The following is a 16707-nucleotide window of genomic DNA, read 5'->3' as shown; positions in this document are numbered from 1 at the left end:
TTTCCAATGGCTCTGGTCTTCAAAAACCAAACACCCATATTACCGTATAACTACCATTCTTCACATGAGGGTGAGAGATCCACTTTCTATAATTCTTCACGACTGTTTAATTCATGCTTCTCATGCCTCCCTTAAAATTGGTAAAATAGTTGAGTATAGGAGGTTATTAGTGCTTTGCATGATACAACTGGATGTCAGATTCAGATCAAAAAGATATACTCTAGGAGTTCCCATTGTGGCTCAGTGGTTAATGAATCTGACCAGGAACCATTAGGTTGCGGGTTCCATCCCTAGCCTTGCTCAGTGGGTTAACAATCTGGCCTTGCCATGAGCTGTGGTGTAGGTTGCAGACTTGGCTCCGATCCTGCGTTGCTGGCTTTGGTGTAGCCCGGCAGCTACAGCTCTGACTTGACCCCTAGTCTGGGAACCTCCATATGCCGTGGGTGCAGCCCTAGACAAGTAAAACAAAAACAAAAACAAACAAAAAAACAAAAAAAAAGATATACTCCAAAATATCAAATTGGTATCCTTTAATGACTCTGAAAGCAACAGCTCTAGATAGGATGTTATCTCTGATCATTGCACTGATACATCCCAGTGACCAAAGATCTTTTTGTTGGTAAAGAAAAACTATACAGAAACTATAAAGTTATATTTACTTTAGTTTTGTTGTCAGTGTGAGGGAACAGGCCAAACTCAACAGCCTCAATCCTTTTTGGAATGAGGTAAGACTTTTCAAAAACAAAACCACAATCAGAGCAATAATCCAAATGCCTTCCAGCTTCCTGTGGTGCAGTGTTAACAATTACTACTACTGCTAGGGGCATTCATTTAATACTACAGTATAAAATAATGTAACTTAAGGAGGCCTCTTCCAATATCTTTGATACAATTCCCTAGAAGGAGAGTATCTACTTATGCTTGGGATACAATCAGAAATGACACATGATATATGAGCAGCTTGGATACATGCATATATTTAATAACAATGAAACAATTAATCAACACCTCCCCCCCCAAAAAAAAGAGAGAGAGAAATTCACAAGACCTTAGTGCTGTAGAAGAGAATGGGGCATCAAGGCAAAATGATACAGCAACTGACCCAGAGGGCTGCATGATGAATAAAGCAAAGGCAAAGTTGACTAGTATTATATGCTCTTGAAAGGGAAAATGGCTAGAGAAGTACCCACTTATTTGACTGCTTGGTAGCTGGCAACCTTGTTGTATGCTGCGTGAAATGGAGGCAAAGAGCCAGGGAAAGGAGAGAGAGGAGAGGAAGAAAAGCAAGATAGAATCTAGAGTAAGCAGATGGAAGAGGCTGAGAGAGAATTACAAAGAGATGACTCTAAGGCCTTTTGTTTCCTTTGCAGCCTAAAATAAACCTGTTCCAAGTCTTTAAGTATGTCAGTCAAATTCAACATCACATGAGTAGCAATGAGTAGCACTAGGCACTGTGAAGAAATGGTGGAGCAAGTGGTTTACAAAAATAAAGGGATAACATGGTTCCTGCTCTCAAGGAGCTTACAACCTATATGGGGAGAAAGGTTCCACACACAAAGCAACTATAAAATATATTTACAAAGTAACATAAATACAAATAAATACACATATGAATAAACATATGAAAGCCAAGGGGTACTGTGTCAATAATTGTTCAGAAGTCCCTATGTCAGGAGAAAAAAAAAATGTGACTTGAGTATAATGTCAGTGGAGAGTAGGGAGTGTGCAAAGGCAGAGACTTGGAAGCAAATATGTCATGTCCAGTTAAGCAGATTAGCTTGATTAGAGCAAAAAGTCTAAATAGGTCTCCTTAAAAAGTGAGTGTGATGAAACAGTAGGAGTCTATTTGGTGAAAGACACTAGACTTACCCATGTTAGGATTGGTCCCTAAAACAAAACGAACAGGGAAAGATGTTTTTTCTAGGTAATGATATTAAGTGCCCACAGGTCCAGGAGCAATTCTGCTGACCTCAAACGTTTTGTAGTTACTCTGAGACAGAGAAACTAGTAATGGGATGGTGGAGAAGTATTCAGCATCCTTGAGCAGTTCAAGTAGAAGGAATGCCTTCTGTAACAACTCTTACGAAGTGGCAAGTGAAAAAACTCAATGAAATCCCTAGACAGAGGATCTATGACCCAAAAGTCATCCAGATCTCAGTAATCTCAAGTGCTCATGCATTATATTCTAGACCTCTGTTACTAATTCTTGGTGGGGAGTAGATTGTGTATGCTTATAAAAGAATTTATTTTTGAACTACCATGACAATCAGCTTTGATCCTAACACTTTAGAAATTAAAACAGGAGGATGAGGGCCCAAATTCTCCCCTGGTCTTTAAGTGGAAAGGCAAAATATCACACCTTGAAAAGAGGCTTTTCTCAGCCAAAGCAAGTAAGACCTCTTTCTTTAAGCCTATTGATTTGAAGCTGTTCCAGGAAGGAAAAAAAAGTCCAGGCCAGATGTTCAGCAGCAGCCAGAGTCAGATCCCATGTCACGAGTGCTCCGCTGGGAGGCACTGGGTCCCACTGATGTTGAAATACACTGCTGGGGGCCAATCTTGATGCCATTTGCCTATAAAAGAAAAGAGGCAATAGTTCCCACGTCTGTGCAAAAGGAAAGGGGAAAAGGAAAGGAGTAAAAGGAGAAATCGTTAATTATATTTTTTAGAAGCAGATATGGCCTTGGCAGGTAACATGTGCCCTAGCCAGACTGTGGAATAATAATCTGTGACAATAAAGATGAGATGACAAGCTGTGGAATTATAGATCACAAAAAGTGGCTTTTGTGCCCTCCCCCCTTTTTTCAGGGCCGAACTCTTGGTATATGGCAGTTCCCAGGTTACCTGTTGAATAGGAGTTGCAACTGCCAGCCTACACCACAGCCACAGCAACTTGGGATCCGAGCCACACCTGCTACGTTCACCATACCTCACAGCAATGCCAGATCCTTAACCCACTGAGCGATGCCAGGGATCAAACCTGTGTCCTCATGGATACTAGTCAGATTCATTTCCACTGAGCCACGATAGGAACTCAGTGCCCAATTTGGTTTTTTTTCTGTCTTTTGTCTTTTTTTTAGGGCTGCACCCATGGCATATGGAGGTTCCCAGGCTAGGGGTCAGATCAGAGCTACAGCTGCTGGCCTATGCCACAGCCACAGCAACTCAGGATCTGAGCTGTGTCTGTGATCTACACTACAGCTCACAGCAATGCCAGATCCTTAACCCACTGAGCAAAGCCAGGGATCAAACCCAAGTCCTCACAGATACTAGTCAGTTTCTTTAACCCATAAGCCATGACGGACACTCCCTGAGCCCAATTTTAAAGTGACTGTTATAATTAAGTTTTATGGCAGAAGCTATGCAGAAGCAGAATGTAATTAGGTAAGAGTAGGAGGAGGCAAAAGAGAGGTAGCAGCATATTAGCACATAATTCTTTTTGTTTGTTCTGCCCCAAAATTTGCTCTATAGAAATCGCCCTGACGAGCAATTAAGAATCACACCTCCTTGGAGTTCCCATTGTGGCACAGCGGAAATGAATCTGACTAGTGTCCATGAGAACGAAGGTTCTTTTGCTGGCCTCGCTCAGTGGATTGAGGATCCAGTGATGCCAGGAGCTGTGGTATAGGTCAAAGACATGGCTTGGATCCCATGTGGCTGTGGCTGTGGCATAGGCCGGCAGTTGTTGCTCCGATTCGACCACTAGCCTGGAAACTTCCATATACTGCAGGTGTGGCCTTGAAAAAAAAAAAAAGAATCACACCTCCCACATGCTCTGGAATAGTGAAAAACTGAGGTTGAGAAGAAAACCTCCCATATAAACCTTTTACATCACTAGTAATCTCTTCAAGTATTGGAGGTGTCAGACTTGAGAAAAAATAGAAAATGATGACAGGTTTCTATGCACCTGCATTAAAAAATCAAGTATAGGAGTTCTCGTTGTGGCACAATGCAAATGAATCCGACTAGGAACCATGAGGTTTCGGGTTCGATCCCCGGCCTTGCTCAGTGGGTTAAGGATCTGGCATTGCCATGAGCCGTGGTGTATGTCACACATGTGGCTCAGATCTGATGTTGCTGTGGCTGTAGGCTGGCAGCTACAGCTCCGATTCAACACCTAGTCTGGGAACCTCTATATGCCTTGGGTGCTGCCCTAAAAAGCAAAAATAAAATAAATAAATAAAAATAAAAAATAAAGTACGAATTGGCATAGTTTCAAGTAGTATGATGTTAGACAGGAAATGCTTACATTCTAGGGAGTGTCCTGTCCTGTTTAAGACAAAGCAAAGTTAATTGTCAGCCCCCCACCCTATCTCACCTCATTGTGAACATCAAATAAACCCTGCTGGATCTTCCTATATATTTCTTTGGCTGTGTTAATGAAGGCCTAGAGGAGACATAAATCATAGCATTAGGCTCAAGATTAGCTGGAGAAATTATAAAATGAGAATATCAACATTATCCCTCTTTGGATTTCAAAGGTGAATTAGGAATTAGGAGAATGGAGTAAAAATACAGATGGTCCCCTAAAGCCCTGTAAAAGGCACTGACAGTAGTTTCAGAATGAAAAAAGGGATTCTACAGTATTTTGCTAATGACACAAGATGTACTAGGTTGGCACTCTCTGAAAATAAAATAAATATGCTCTCTTTTCAGCTACTGAAGATATAGTCAACACCGGGCTTAGGAAAGACTATACAGTAGAACCCATAGGATCCTCTAACTAAAGTGATTTACAAGTAACAGTAGTGTCAATCCACACTGAACCAATTAATGTTACCCAATAAAAAAGTAAAATCTTAGGAATTAAGGAAAAAGAAATGGAACAGGGGAGTTCCCATTGTGGCTCAGTGGGTTAAGAATCCGACCAATATCCATGAAGATGTGGGTTCAATCCCTGGCCTCACTAAGTGGGTTAAAGGATCCAGAACTGCCACATGCTGCAGCATAGTTTGCAGATGCAGCTCATATCTGGCGTTACCGTGGATGTGGCTAGCAGCTGTAGCTCTGATTCGACCCCTAGCTTGGGAACTTCCATATGCCTCGGGTTGGGCCCTCAAAAGACATAAAAAAAAAAGAAAGAAAGAAATGGAATGGAGACCTCCCGCTGTGATGCACTGGGTTAAGAATCCAGATGTAGGAGTTCCTGTCGTGGCTCAGTGGAAACGTATCTGACTAGCATCCATGAGGTTGCAGGTTCAATCCCTGGCCTTGCTCAGTGAGTTAAGGATCTAGCGCTGCTGTGAGCTGTGGTGTAGGTCATAGACGCAGCTCCAATTCAACCCCTAGCCTGGGAACATCCATATGCCATGGGTGGGGCCCTAAAAAGACCAAAAAAAAAAACCCACAGAATCCAGCTGCAGTGGCTCGGGTTGCTGCAGAGGCACAGTTTTGAACCCTGGCCTGGTGCAATGGGTTAAAGGATCTGGAGTTGGGTTCAACCCCAGGCATGGGAACTTCATATGCCTCAGTCTCTAAAAAGGAAAGAAAAAAAAAAAGAAGTGGACCAATTCCCTTAAAGGAGACATACAGCCACTATGACCCCAAGACATCCTATCCTTACCCTTGTCTTATAGAAGAGAATTCTAAATAAAAGGACAAAGATATGGTGTAATCTCTGAAAAGCTTTCCTTAGTTTTTTCCAAATAGTACCTCTTCAACATTGCAGGCTGTTTTGGCCGAAGTTTCCATGAATATAAGTCCATGTTCCCGAGCAAAGGCCTCTCCCTCTTCTCTCTTCACATCCCTACGGGACTCTAGGTCACTACAAGAGATTAATTGAGAGAAAACTAAAAAAAGATCCAAGCGAAAGAAGAAACTCTTGTTCTACAAGATAGCTGTTTCAACTGCCAGTTAATCCATAAAGAATGTAGATCCTGCAAGATGTTCTCCTGTATAGGGTTACCCATTTCTGGAAATTGGTAACTCTATACAGGTCTCTTGGAAAATACTCTTCAGATAGATTCTGGACAGCAGCTGCATGGTTGAGGATAAAACCTTACTCTGCTACAGAGGAAAAGGTTTATAAAAGGTTAGGCAAGCCCTATAGTTACTCAAGGCCTAAACTCTGTGCGTTTTTTTCAAATGAGATCCAGTTGAAGCAAAGGAAAGAAGACGAAAGGGAAACTCCAGTTGCTGGAAAGTAGAAAAGTTCCGGATGTCCCATCCAGTAGTGATAAGTGTCCTCCTCTTTACTGGAATCAATCCACAAAAAGAGAGGGAGCCAGGAATAAGAAGAACACAGTTGCCTCTCACTAGTCTCATTATTAATGTGTATATAATACATAGCAGCCTGCCTCCAGGGAAATGAAGGATTCAGAGAAAATGATACGGATAAAATTAGGGGATGTGAAGACAGTGCTACGGACTGAGAAAGTTAATAAAGTGACATGGAAACACTTTACGAAAGATGGGATAAAAGGCTACAGAATAAGGTAATGATGAACTGTCCGATTTTCATTTTTCAGACAAAAATTTTTTAAGGAAATTTTCATTTGGGAGGATTCCAGCTTTTTTCACCACGAAAAACATATCAAGGAGTAAGTCCATTAAAGAATGACAAATCTGCAAAATGTATATTTCTTATTCATTAGCTGGGTGAACACCAGGGAAGAAGTATCCATCTAAATGGCAACAAATATGTACCTCTAGCCCAGACCCTGCTCTAAGCTCCAGATGTGCTTGTTCATTTGTTGGTTCTTCATTTCCACTCGGATGTATTAACAAGCATCTCATGTGGACATCAAATTGAAATGTGATCTTTTTCCCCCAAACTGATTTTGTCCCAGGCTTCTACATCTCCCCATAAAAGGGATAAGTCAAAAACCAAGACACCTTTTCCTCCTTCACTTCAAATACCCAATCCACCCCAAAGCGAGGTACATTCTAAAATGTACCCTGGAGTTCCCGTCATGGCGCAGTGGTTAACGAATCCGATTAGGAACCATGAGGTTGCGGGTTCGGTCCCTGCCCTTGGCTCAGTGGGTTAACAATCCCGAGTTGCCGTGAGCTGTGGTGTAGGTTGAAGACACGGCTCGGATCCCGCGTTGCTGTGGCTCTGGCGTAGGCCAGTGGCTGCAGCTTCGATTCGACCCCTAGCCTGGGAACCTCCATATGCTGCGGGAGCGGCCCAAATAAACAGCAAAAACAAAAATAAAATAAAATAAAATAAAATGTACCTTAAAATCACCCTTTCTCTCTCTCCAGTGTCATCAACCTAGTCCAATCCACCACTCCCTCTCACTTGGACTACTTTAACCCTTGCTCCCCTCCAGGGAGCAAAATCTGATCAAGCCACTTCTCTGCTTAAAACTCTTATATGCTTACTACTGTATTTAGGAAAGTCTGTAAGGGCTACAAGATCTGGCTCCTGCCTTGTTTTCCAACCTCGTCTTGTACCATTCCCCTTTGATTCAGTACAACCATACCACATTTCTTTCAACATTATATACCTGCCAAGCTTCTTCCCAGTTTAAGGCTTTCATAGAGTTTATTACTCTTATTTGGTACCTTTTTTTTTTTTAAATCTTTGCAAAAAACTGAGCTTTTGACCATCCATATTCCAGTTTAAATATCATTCTTAATCAAAAATATGTACCCTGTTGCTCTTTTAATGGTGCCCTTTCTTTTTCCTTCACTGCATTTATTCACAATTTGTAATCAGATACAAGTCATTTTATATTTAATAATTTCTGTCCCCACTAGACTGTAAGCTCCAAAGGAGCGGGGGTGGGACTGTTTCCACCTGGCACACTCAGGGTCTGGCACAGTGTCTAGGACATAGTAGCTTTTCCATGAACTGGTTGAACCAATAAACAAGCACAATTAGGCTGTGGCCACGGGTCTCAAACAGTGCACCCTAGGGAGTACTAGAAACTCATAAGGATGCCATAGATTACTTTCAATATTCAAGGGAAACACAGCAACACTCAACATCAGAACACCACATGACTATAACCTTTAATACAGTTGGCAGTGTCAACATTAGATCACGACAGACTCCATTCAACATTTGTACATCTTTGTGGAACTGAGTTTTTTGGTAGTTGTTGTGACAGGAAGCAAGTACCACACAAAAATCAATTTGAAACAGAAAGGAGAGTGGCAGTGTCCAATCTTGATTCTAAGGTTTGAGTAGCTATGCACTAGGCACACACAGGTCACTGGTAAATAACTATGGCTATTTAAGAATGAAATAAAAAATTATTTTTCTCTTTTCATTTAGTAGCTAGTAAGTCATTAGGACAAAATACATGTTACATTGTTTAGCCCTAACTACTTAATAACAAAACTGCCAGGTATGTCTTTTGGCCTATGGGCCCCACAGGAAACTTACTGAGAATAACAAGCGATGGTGAATGTGTGGAGAAACCAAAACCCTTGTGCATTGCTGGTAGTAATGTTAAGTGGTTCAGCTGCTATAGAAAACAGTATGGCAACCTCAAAAAAATTAAACAGAATTACCATAAGATCCAGCAATTCCACTCCTGGGTGAATTCCCTAAAGAACTGAAAAGAATCCAGACACCTTCACACCCACATTGACAAGAACCATTATTCACGACAGTCAAAAGGTAGAAGGAACCTGGAGTTCCCGTCATGGCTCAGTGGTTAATGAACCCAACTAGTATCCATGAAGACCCGGGTTTGATCCCTGGCCTTGCTCAGTGGGTTGGGGATTTGGCATTGCCGTGAGCTGTGGTGTAGGTCGCAGACACGGCTCAGATCTCGCGTTGCTGTGGCTCTGGAGTACACCAGCGGCTGCAGCTCCAATTTATCCCCTAGCCTGGGAACCTCCCTATGCCAGGGGGCTGCCCTAAAAAGACAAAAGGCAAAAAAAAAAAAAGTAGAAGGAACCCAAGTGTCCATCAATGGATGAATAAACAAAATGTAGTAAATACATATAATGGATTACTATCTAGCCTTAAAAAGGAAGGAAATACTGATGTATGCTACAATACGGATAAATCTTGAGGATGTTACGCTAAATGAAATAAACCAGTAAAAAAAAGGATAAATATTGCATGATTCCACTTATATGAGGTGCCTACAGTGGTCAACTTCATAGAGACAGAAAACAGAATGGTGGTTGCTAGGGGCTGGTGAGATGAGATATATGGAGTCAATATTTATGGGAACAGAGTCAGTTGGAGAAGACGATAAAACTCTGGAGATGGATGGTGATAATGGTTCCAGAACAATGTAAAGATAGTTAATGCCACAGAATGGCACACTTAAAAAGGGCAAATTTTACGTTACGTATATTTTTAGCACAATAATTTTTTTAAACTGTGACACTAAATGTACCTAAACTAAAAAAGTTTGAGACCCAAATGATTCAAGTTTCACAGAGTACCTAGATGACTCCTGGAACTTATTATTTATACTAATAAAATTTTACCTCTTATTCCCAATCAGCATGATAACCATGTTGGAGCTAGAGTGCTGCCGGGCATCCTCTAACCATGAGGTCAGGTGGTTGAAGGTTTCACGCCTAAGGCAGAAAAGATTAGAAAGTGGGTCAGAGCCCTATTTCAAAATGCCCAAGCAATTTCAAATGTATGGGAAAAGGGGGAAAGTTACATGTGTAAAGAAAAATATTGAGAGTCCACTCCTCTTTAACATTCTCTTTAACACTAACAATCAGTAGATAGGAAAAAAAGATTTTGCAAACAAAGGAAAGACTCTCCCTGCCACGCACCAGATCTGACTCACCTTGTAATGTCGTACACCAGCAGTGCTCCCGCTGCTCCCCTGTAGTATGAACGGGTGATAGAACGGAAGGATTCTTGCCCAGCCTTTCCCAGCAACATGACAACAAAAGAATCCCAACAAAACCGAGTTATTTCCAGAGAAATGACTTGATCACATACCACTCTAATGCAAAGGACTTAATTTTATTTATTTATTTATTTGCCTATTTAGGGCCACACCCTTGGCATATGGAAGTTCCCAGGCCAGGGGCTGAATCGGAGCTACAGCTGCCGGCCTACACCACAGCCGCAGCAATGCCAGATCCCCAACCCACTGAGTAAGGCCAGGGATTGAACCCAAGTCCTCATGAACACATTCAGGTTTGTTACCACTGAGCTATGACGGGAACTCCGAAGGACTTAATTTTAAAGGAGAACTTTTATTAAGACAAGAGAATTAGGGAAAGGAAACCTGACTGCTCGGGGAGAAGCCCAGGTGGGAACTCAGTATTTTTCAATTAGTGTGCAATTGATATTCTGGGTGGGTCAATTCTTCCTGTAAGACTGTCCATCAAACTGCTGAACATTTCTGGCTCCCCATCACCGAATGTCAGCAGTGTCCCACAGTCAGTGTGACAATCAAAGAAATTCATATACATTTCCCAACATCCTCTAGGAGGGAACTGGAAATACAACTAGAAATCCAGAGTATTTTCAATCCCATATGATGTTGAACATGTAACATTCACCTTTCTTTTTTTCTTTTTTCTTTTTTTTTTTTTTTTTTAGGGCTGCTGGAGCTGCAGCTACTGACCTACACCACAGCCACAGCAACACCAGATCCAAGCCGTGTCTATACCTACACCACAGGTCACTGCAACGCCAGATCCTTAACCCAATGAGCAGGGCCAAAGATCAAACCTGCGTCCTCACAGATGCTAGTCAGGTTCACTTCCACTGCACTAAAATGGAACCCTAACCTTACTTTTCTGTTTCTATTCCTTTCTCTATAAAAAGGAACATTATTTTAGAATGCCAATGCCCTGTCTAATGGAAGTTTCATTCCAATGGATCAATGTAGAAAATCAGATACAAAGCACTTAAAGTGGGCATTTGCCAATTGATCTTTAAAGTGTTCCACTGAGAGTTCCCACCATGGCACAGTGGGTTAAGAATTTGACTGCAGTGACTCCAGGCACTGTGGAGGATTCGGTTTGATCCCTGGCCCTGAGCCACACTGCAGCATAGCTTGCAGCTGTGGTTCAGATTCAATCCCTGGCCTGGGAACTTCCTTATGCTGTGGAAATAAATAAAAACGAATAAATGAATTAATTTTAAAAAATTAAAGTGTTCCACTAATAAAGGCATGACTACCAAGATGTCCCTTGCTGGGATCTTGACACGGCAAATAGGATTAAGAAACAGGGAAAGAAGCCCAGGACAAAGTTTTCCAAAAAAAAAAAATCCAGCTGTTTATACTCTAATCTCATTTCCAATTGAGGCCAAGATATTAAATTTTATCTATAACTGAGCAATTCATTAATGCCAACATATACTGGATACTTTTGCTTTTTTTTTTGTTTGTTTTTTTAGGGCCACACTCTTGGCACATGGAGGCTCCTAGGCTAGGGGTTGAATCAGGGCTGTAGCCGCTGGCCTACACCATAGCCGCAGCCATGCCAGAGCTGAGCCATGTCTGTGACCTACACCAGAGCTCAGGGCAATACCAGATCCCCAACCCACTGAGCGAGGCCAGGGATTGAACAAGTCCTCATGGATGCTAGTCAGACCTGCCTCCACTGAACCACAACAGGAATTCCCTACTTTTGCTTTCTTGATGGGATAAATTTTGGGGTTTCTTCCTCAGAGGAAGCAAAATCTTCTAAATATGAATACCCTGGGCACTCAATCTACCGTATCAGAAAAGTTTTACATTCTTGAAACTGTTTATCCTCATATCCCTACAGCAAGTTAGAAAGGAAGACTACTGTTCATAATTTAAAGACATAAAAACTAAGATGTGGACTGGGAAAATAAAGTTTTTCCACAGTATAATAATAGTGATGATACTAATAATAACACAAATGGGAAAAATCAGCCTCAAAAGGGTAAGTCCAGTAACTTGCCAAAAGTTGTTAATTCTATAAATGCTGAATTCATCATTTAAACCTAGGAACTTAGTACTTCATGACACAAAAGTCTGTTTTATGTCATATAATCTAAACCCAGATTTGAAGATGAGAAGAGTGTTTCTGTACAATAATTCTAGGGTTACTTCTCCAACAAGGTAAGAATTTCTTATTATAAGAATCACACAAACATTTTAATGAGTTGCATACCTGTTAGAACATCAAAATGTACAAACAATTGTAAAGAACTTTGTTGGTAATATTAACAATACGTTAAGTTTTTTTTTTTTTTTTTTTTTTTTTTTTGGTCTTTTTGCTATTTCTTGGGCCGCTCCTGCGGCATATGGAGGTTCCCAGGCTAGGGGTCTAATTGGAGCTGTAGCCACCGGCCTACGCCAGAGCCACAGCAACTCGGGATCCAAGCCACATCTGCAACCTACACCATAGCTCACGGCAACGCCGGATCGTTAACCCACTGAGCAAGGGCAGGGACCGAACCAGCAACCTCATGGTTCCTAGTCGGATTCGTTAACCACTGCGCCACGACAGGAACTCCTAATACGTTAAGATTTAAAATAAGATTTTTCCCTTCAAGAGCTCACTTAAATTTTATTTATTCCCTAGTAGTTTTACATCTTATATTATTTGATTCCTGGAGTTCCCACTGTGGCTCAGCAGTAACGAACCCGACTAAGATCCATGAGGATACAGGTTGAATCCCTGGCCTAGCTCAATGGGTTAAGGATCTAGCGTTGTCATAAGCTTAGTATAGGTTGCAGATGAGGCTCAGATCCGGCATTGCTGTGGCTGTAGTGTAGGCTGGCAGTTGTAGCTCTGATTCGTCCCCTAGCCTGGAAACTTCCAGATGCCACAGATGAGGCCCCCAAAATAAGTAAATAAATAATTTGATTACTGTTTAGCTTTCATCTTACTTTCCCTCTCCTGCTATGGTTGAAAGTCCCTTCCTGCTCTGTGGCTTTCTAGGAACTAAGGAAAAGGAACTAAAAGGGAAAGTCTGAGGGAGGCCTGTGAGATGGATGAATCATATGGTAACACTTAACTTTTACTCCCAGTCCATCCCTCTCCCCGCCCCCAGAAAATGCTTTTTCTTTCCTGCTTTTATATGGTCAAAGCTGTGGCATATGGAGGTTCCCAGACTAGGGGTCCAATCAGAGCTGCAGCTGCCAGCCTATGCCACAACCATAGCAATGCCAGGTCTGAGCATTGCTGGCAACCTACAGCACAGCTCAGGGCAAGGTGGGATCTTTTAACCCACTGAGCGAGGACAGGGATCGAATCTGTATCCTCATGAACACTAGTCGGATTCTTAAGGATCTCACGTTGCTGTGAGCTGTGGTATAGGATGCAGACATGGCTCAGATCCTGCGTTGCTGTGGCTGTGATGTAGGCCAGCAGCTGCAGCTCCGATTCAACCCTTAGCCTAGGAACGTCCATATATGCTGCACATGCAGCCCTAAAAATCAAACAAACAAAAAAAAATCGAATTGCTTTACTTCTACATCTCAGTCCAGTTCCTGAATGAAAGTTCGAGCGCCAACAAGCTAGAGAGAGTGAGCTGTTCAATTTGGTTCCCAGTCTGCATGAGTCTTAGGTATCTTTGTTCATCCCCAGTAAAAAACAATCTGAAGCAGCAAAGAATTAAGTGGAGATTTGATAAAGAGAATTAACAGCTTTCTAATTTCTCCCAAGTGGAAGCAGCATATTATGTATAATTTCAAGATATATAGTTTAAAGTACCCATTCCTACAAAGTCAGATAGGCTCATTTCCTAAGAATTAAAATGCATTCCAAAGTGAATTACAAATGAATTTGGGATTATTTAATCAATATTTTTACTAGAACAAACTCATACATTACTTGGGTAATTTATTTATTTATTTTTTTCTTTTGGGCGTAGCTTTTGGGGCCAGGGATTGAATTTGCGCCACAGTAGTGACCCAAGCCACTGCAGTGACAACACTGGATCCTTAACCCACCGCACCACCAGGGGAACTCCCTTGAGTAATTTAAAACAAAAAGATTTGGCATTCCAAATTTGTAACTGTGACAGATAAAAATTTCCCTCTCTTTTTTTTTTTGTCTTTTTGCCATTTCTTGGGACACTCCCGCGGCATATGGGGGTTCCCAGGCTAGGGGTCGAATCAGAGCTATAGCTGCCAGCCTACGCCAGAACCACAGCAATGTGGGATCCCAGCCGCGTCTGCAACCTACACCACAGCTCACGGCAAAGTCAGATCGTTAACCCACTCCACTGAGAGAGGCCAGGGATCGAACCCGCAACCTCATGGTTCCTAGTCGGATTCGTTAACCACTGAGCCACGATGGGAACTCCTTTCCCTCTCTCTTTGATTGCACGCTTCCCCTACTCTTATCTCTACCATAGCCACACCATCATATCCCTTCACCCCTGTATCAGCCTCTACTGTTATATTTGGAACCACAATATTTTTGCTTTCTCTCACCGTGTCCCAGATTTGCAGTTTGATTTGTTTTCCATCGATGTTGACCATACGCGCCCCAAATTCCACACCTGTCAGGAAAAAACCAAGAGAAAGAATGTGATTCTCATGAACAACATCCATGTTGACTGTGAGACTTGTGCTTTTCCTCAGTGTGATAATGACTCACCCTCTGTTTGCACTCAGCGCCACTAAGCCCATTATGGCTGCCTATTTGCTACAATTAATTCTGTGTTCCTTGAAGTTTTATTTGTTTTCTAAAATTAAAAACTGTGTTCTAGGTGATAACAACCTTAAGAATATAACCAAAAAGCAGACATGGGGATAAAACTAATAAAGAAGTCAAATAGGAAAGGCGACAAATTTTTAGAATTATTATTATTGTTGTTGTTATTATTACTACTATTGGCTAGGCCTGCAGGGTGCAGAAATTCCCAGGCCAGAGATTGAACCTGAGCCACAGCAATGACAATGTGAGATCCTTAACTGCTAGGCCACCAGGGAACTCCTAGCAATATTATTTAATATTTAACTTTGATTAGGTAATGTTTAATTTTGTAACTTTTTTTTTTTTTTTTTTTTTTTTTGCTTTTCAGGGCCACACCCGTGGCATATGGAGGTTCCCAGGCTAGGGGTCTAATCAGAGTTACAGCTGCCGGCCTACACTACAGCTACAGCAATGCCACATCCAAGCCTCATCTGAGACCTACACCACAGCTCACAACACCAGATCCTTAACCCACTGGGCAAGGCCAGGGATTGAATCCGCAACCTCATGGTTCCTAGTCAGATTCATTTCCACTGTGCCACGATGGGAACTTCTAATTTTGTAACTTTCTTAAAAACTTCTAAAATTTTTGAAAATATTTTGTAATATTTTCTCAAAGTCACTCTCTAGTGCTCTGTATGAAACAATATTTCTTTTTTGCAATTCTAGAAGTTCTGTTGAGAAAACAGCCTATCAAAGAAATAGGTTCTCAAGAATGAAACATTTCAAATCTCCAATAATTCCCAGAGTTCATCAGAAAACAGTCTTCCTCATAAAAGCATAGAAACAGACTGAATAAAGGTTTTGGTTTATCTTGAATTCATCTTTTTTCAAGGTAATGTCAGGACAAAACTTAAAAATCAACTTATATTAAAAAATACCTGGAGTTCCCGTCGTGGCGCAGTGGTTAATGAATCCGACTAGGAACCATGAGGTTGCGGGTTCGGTCCCTGCCCTTGCTCAGTGGGTTAACAATCCCGCGTTGCCATGGGAGCTGTGGTGTAGGTTGCAGGTGCGGCTCGGATCCAGCATTGCTGTGGCTCTGGCGTAGGCCGGTGGCTACAGCTCCGATTCGACCCCTAGCCTGGGAACCTCCATATGCCGCAGGAGCGGCCCAAGAAATAGCAAAAAAAGACAAAAAAAAAAAACAAAAAAAAAACAACCCTGATCATAAGTCAGACAATTTGTTCTATTTTCTATTTTTATAAAGTATTTCACTCCAGGAATTCTGAATTCCAAGAAACAAAGAGCACAAATCTAGCTTCTGCTAGTCAGTGGCTCCAGGCACAGTATATCCAGAATCTCTCTCAACTCTTAAGTTCTGCACTCAATAAAGCAGATTTAAAAAAAAAAAAAAAAAAAAGGTTTCTTACTACTCTAGACTGCTTCATCAAGAAGAGTGATAGTGGAATTTGTTGTGGCTCAGTGGTAAGAAACCCAACTAGCATCCATGAGGACTCCAGTTTGATCCCTGGCCCTGCTCAATGTGTTAAGGACATGGCATTGCTGTGAATGAGGTTGCAGATTTGGTGATGCTGTGTCTGTGGTGTAGGCCAGCAGCTGCAGCTCCAATTGGAGCCCTAGCCTGGGAACTTCCATATGCCAAATGTGCAGGCCTAAAATGACAAAAATAAAAGAATAAGTAAATAGTCACTATTTTTTTTTTCTTTCTGGACAACAGGAATGGAATTTCAATGCGGAAGAATTATAAAATAACTTAAAAAATAAATACATTCTCCTGTGGTGCAGCAGGTTAAGGATCCAGTGTTGTCACTCCAGCAGCTTTGAGTTGCTGCTGTGGCTCAGGTTTGATCCCTGGGCTGGAAATTTTCACATGCTGAGGGTGCAGCCAAAAAAAAAAAAAAAAACCACCATGACCAAAAACTTGTTTCCTCTTATGCAACTTCCTCTAATTATGCACTCAGAGACCCTTATATTTTGCACATATTTTCAACCCAACTGCCTTGTTTATCTTGGTAAAGAAGACTGAATTCAGAAAGAAACAGACCCTATATAAGACTTTAGTAAAAACTTGATCACTTCATCCCTCCACTTTAAAACTTGTCACTTGCTCTCGTTATCTTCAGGTGTTTCAAAACTTCATCCCTAATATATTCTCTAGCCTTAAATCTTGCTACTCTT

The 16707-nt window shown here is 41.6% G+C and overlaps 1 protein-coding gene across 2 annotated transcripts in view; it reads right to left on the bottom strand.

Annotated features, from left to right (window-relative positions):
* The window catches only part of RAB2B (RAB2B, member RAS oncogene family), an 18305-nt gene continuing 2113 nt past the window's right edge, over positions 516 to 16707 (bottom strand). Inside the window, exons 3-8 of one of the 2 annotated variants that reach the window (XM_013978245.2) lie at positions 14301 to 14368; positions 9711 to 9793; positions 9397 to 9489; positions 5650 to 5761; positions 4316 to 4384; positions 516 to 2570 (exon numbers count right to left, since the gene is read on the bottom strand). In XM_013978245.2, the coding sequence (XP_013833699.1) occupies positions 2463 to 2570; positions 4316 to 4384; positions 5650 to 5761; positions 9397 to 9489; positions 9711 to 9793; positions 14301 to 14368 (533 nt within the window). In that variant the 3' untranslated portion in view covers positions 516 to 2462. The remainder of the gene's footprint in view (positions 2571 to 4315; positions 4385 to 5649; positions 5762 to 9396; positions 9490 to 9710; positions 9794 to 14300; positions 14369 to 16707) is intronic. The other variant, XM_013978246.2, reaches the window with a different exon arrangement.

This window comes from Sus scrofa, chromosome 7, assembly GCF_000003025.6.
Source record: "Sus scrofa isolate TJ Tabasco breed Duroc chromosome 7, Sscrofa11.1, whole genome shotgun sequence".
In the NCBI taxonomy this organism is placed as follows: domain Eukaryota; kingdom Metazoa; phylum Chordata; class Mammalia; order Artiodactyla; family Suidae; genus Sus; species Sus scrofa.
The sequence above is the reverse complement of the archived record's forward strand: the minus strand, read 5'-3'. Positions and strand labels throughout refer to the sequence as shown.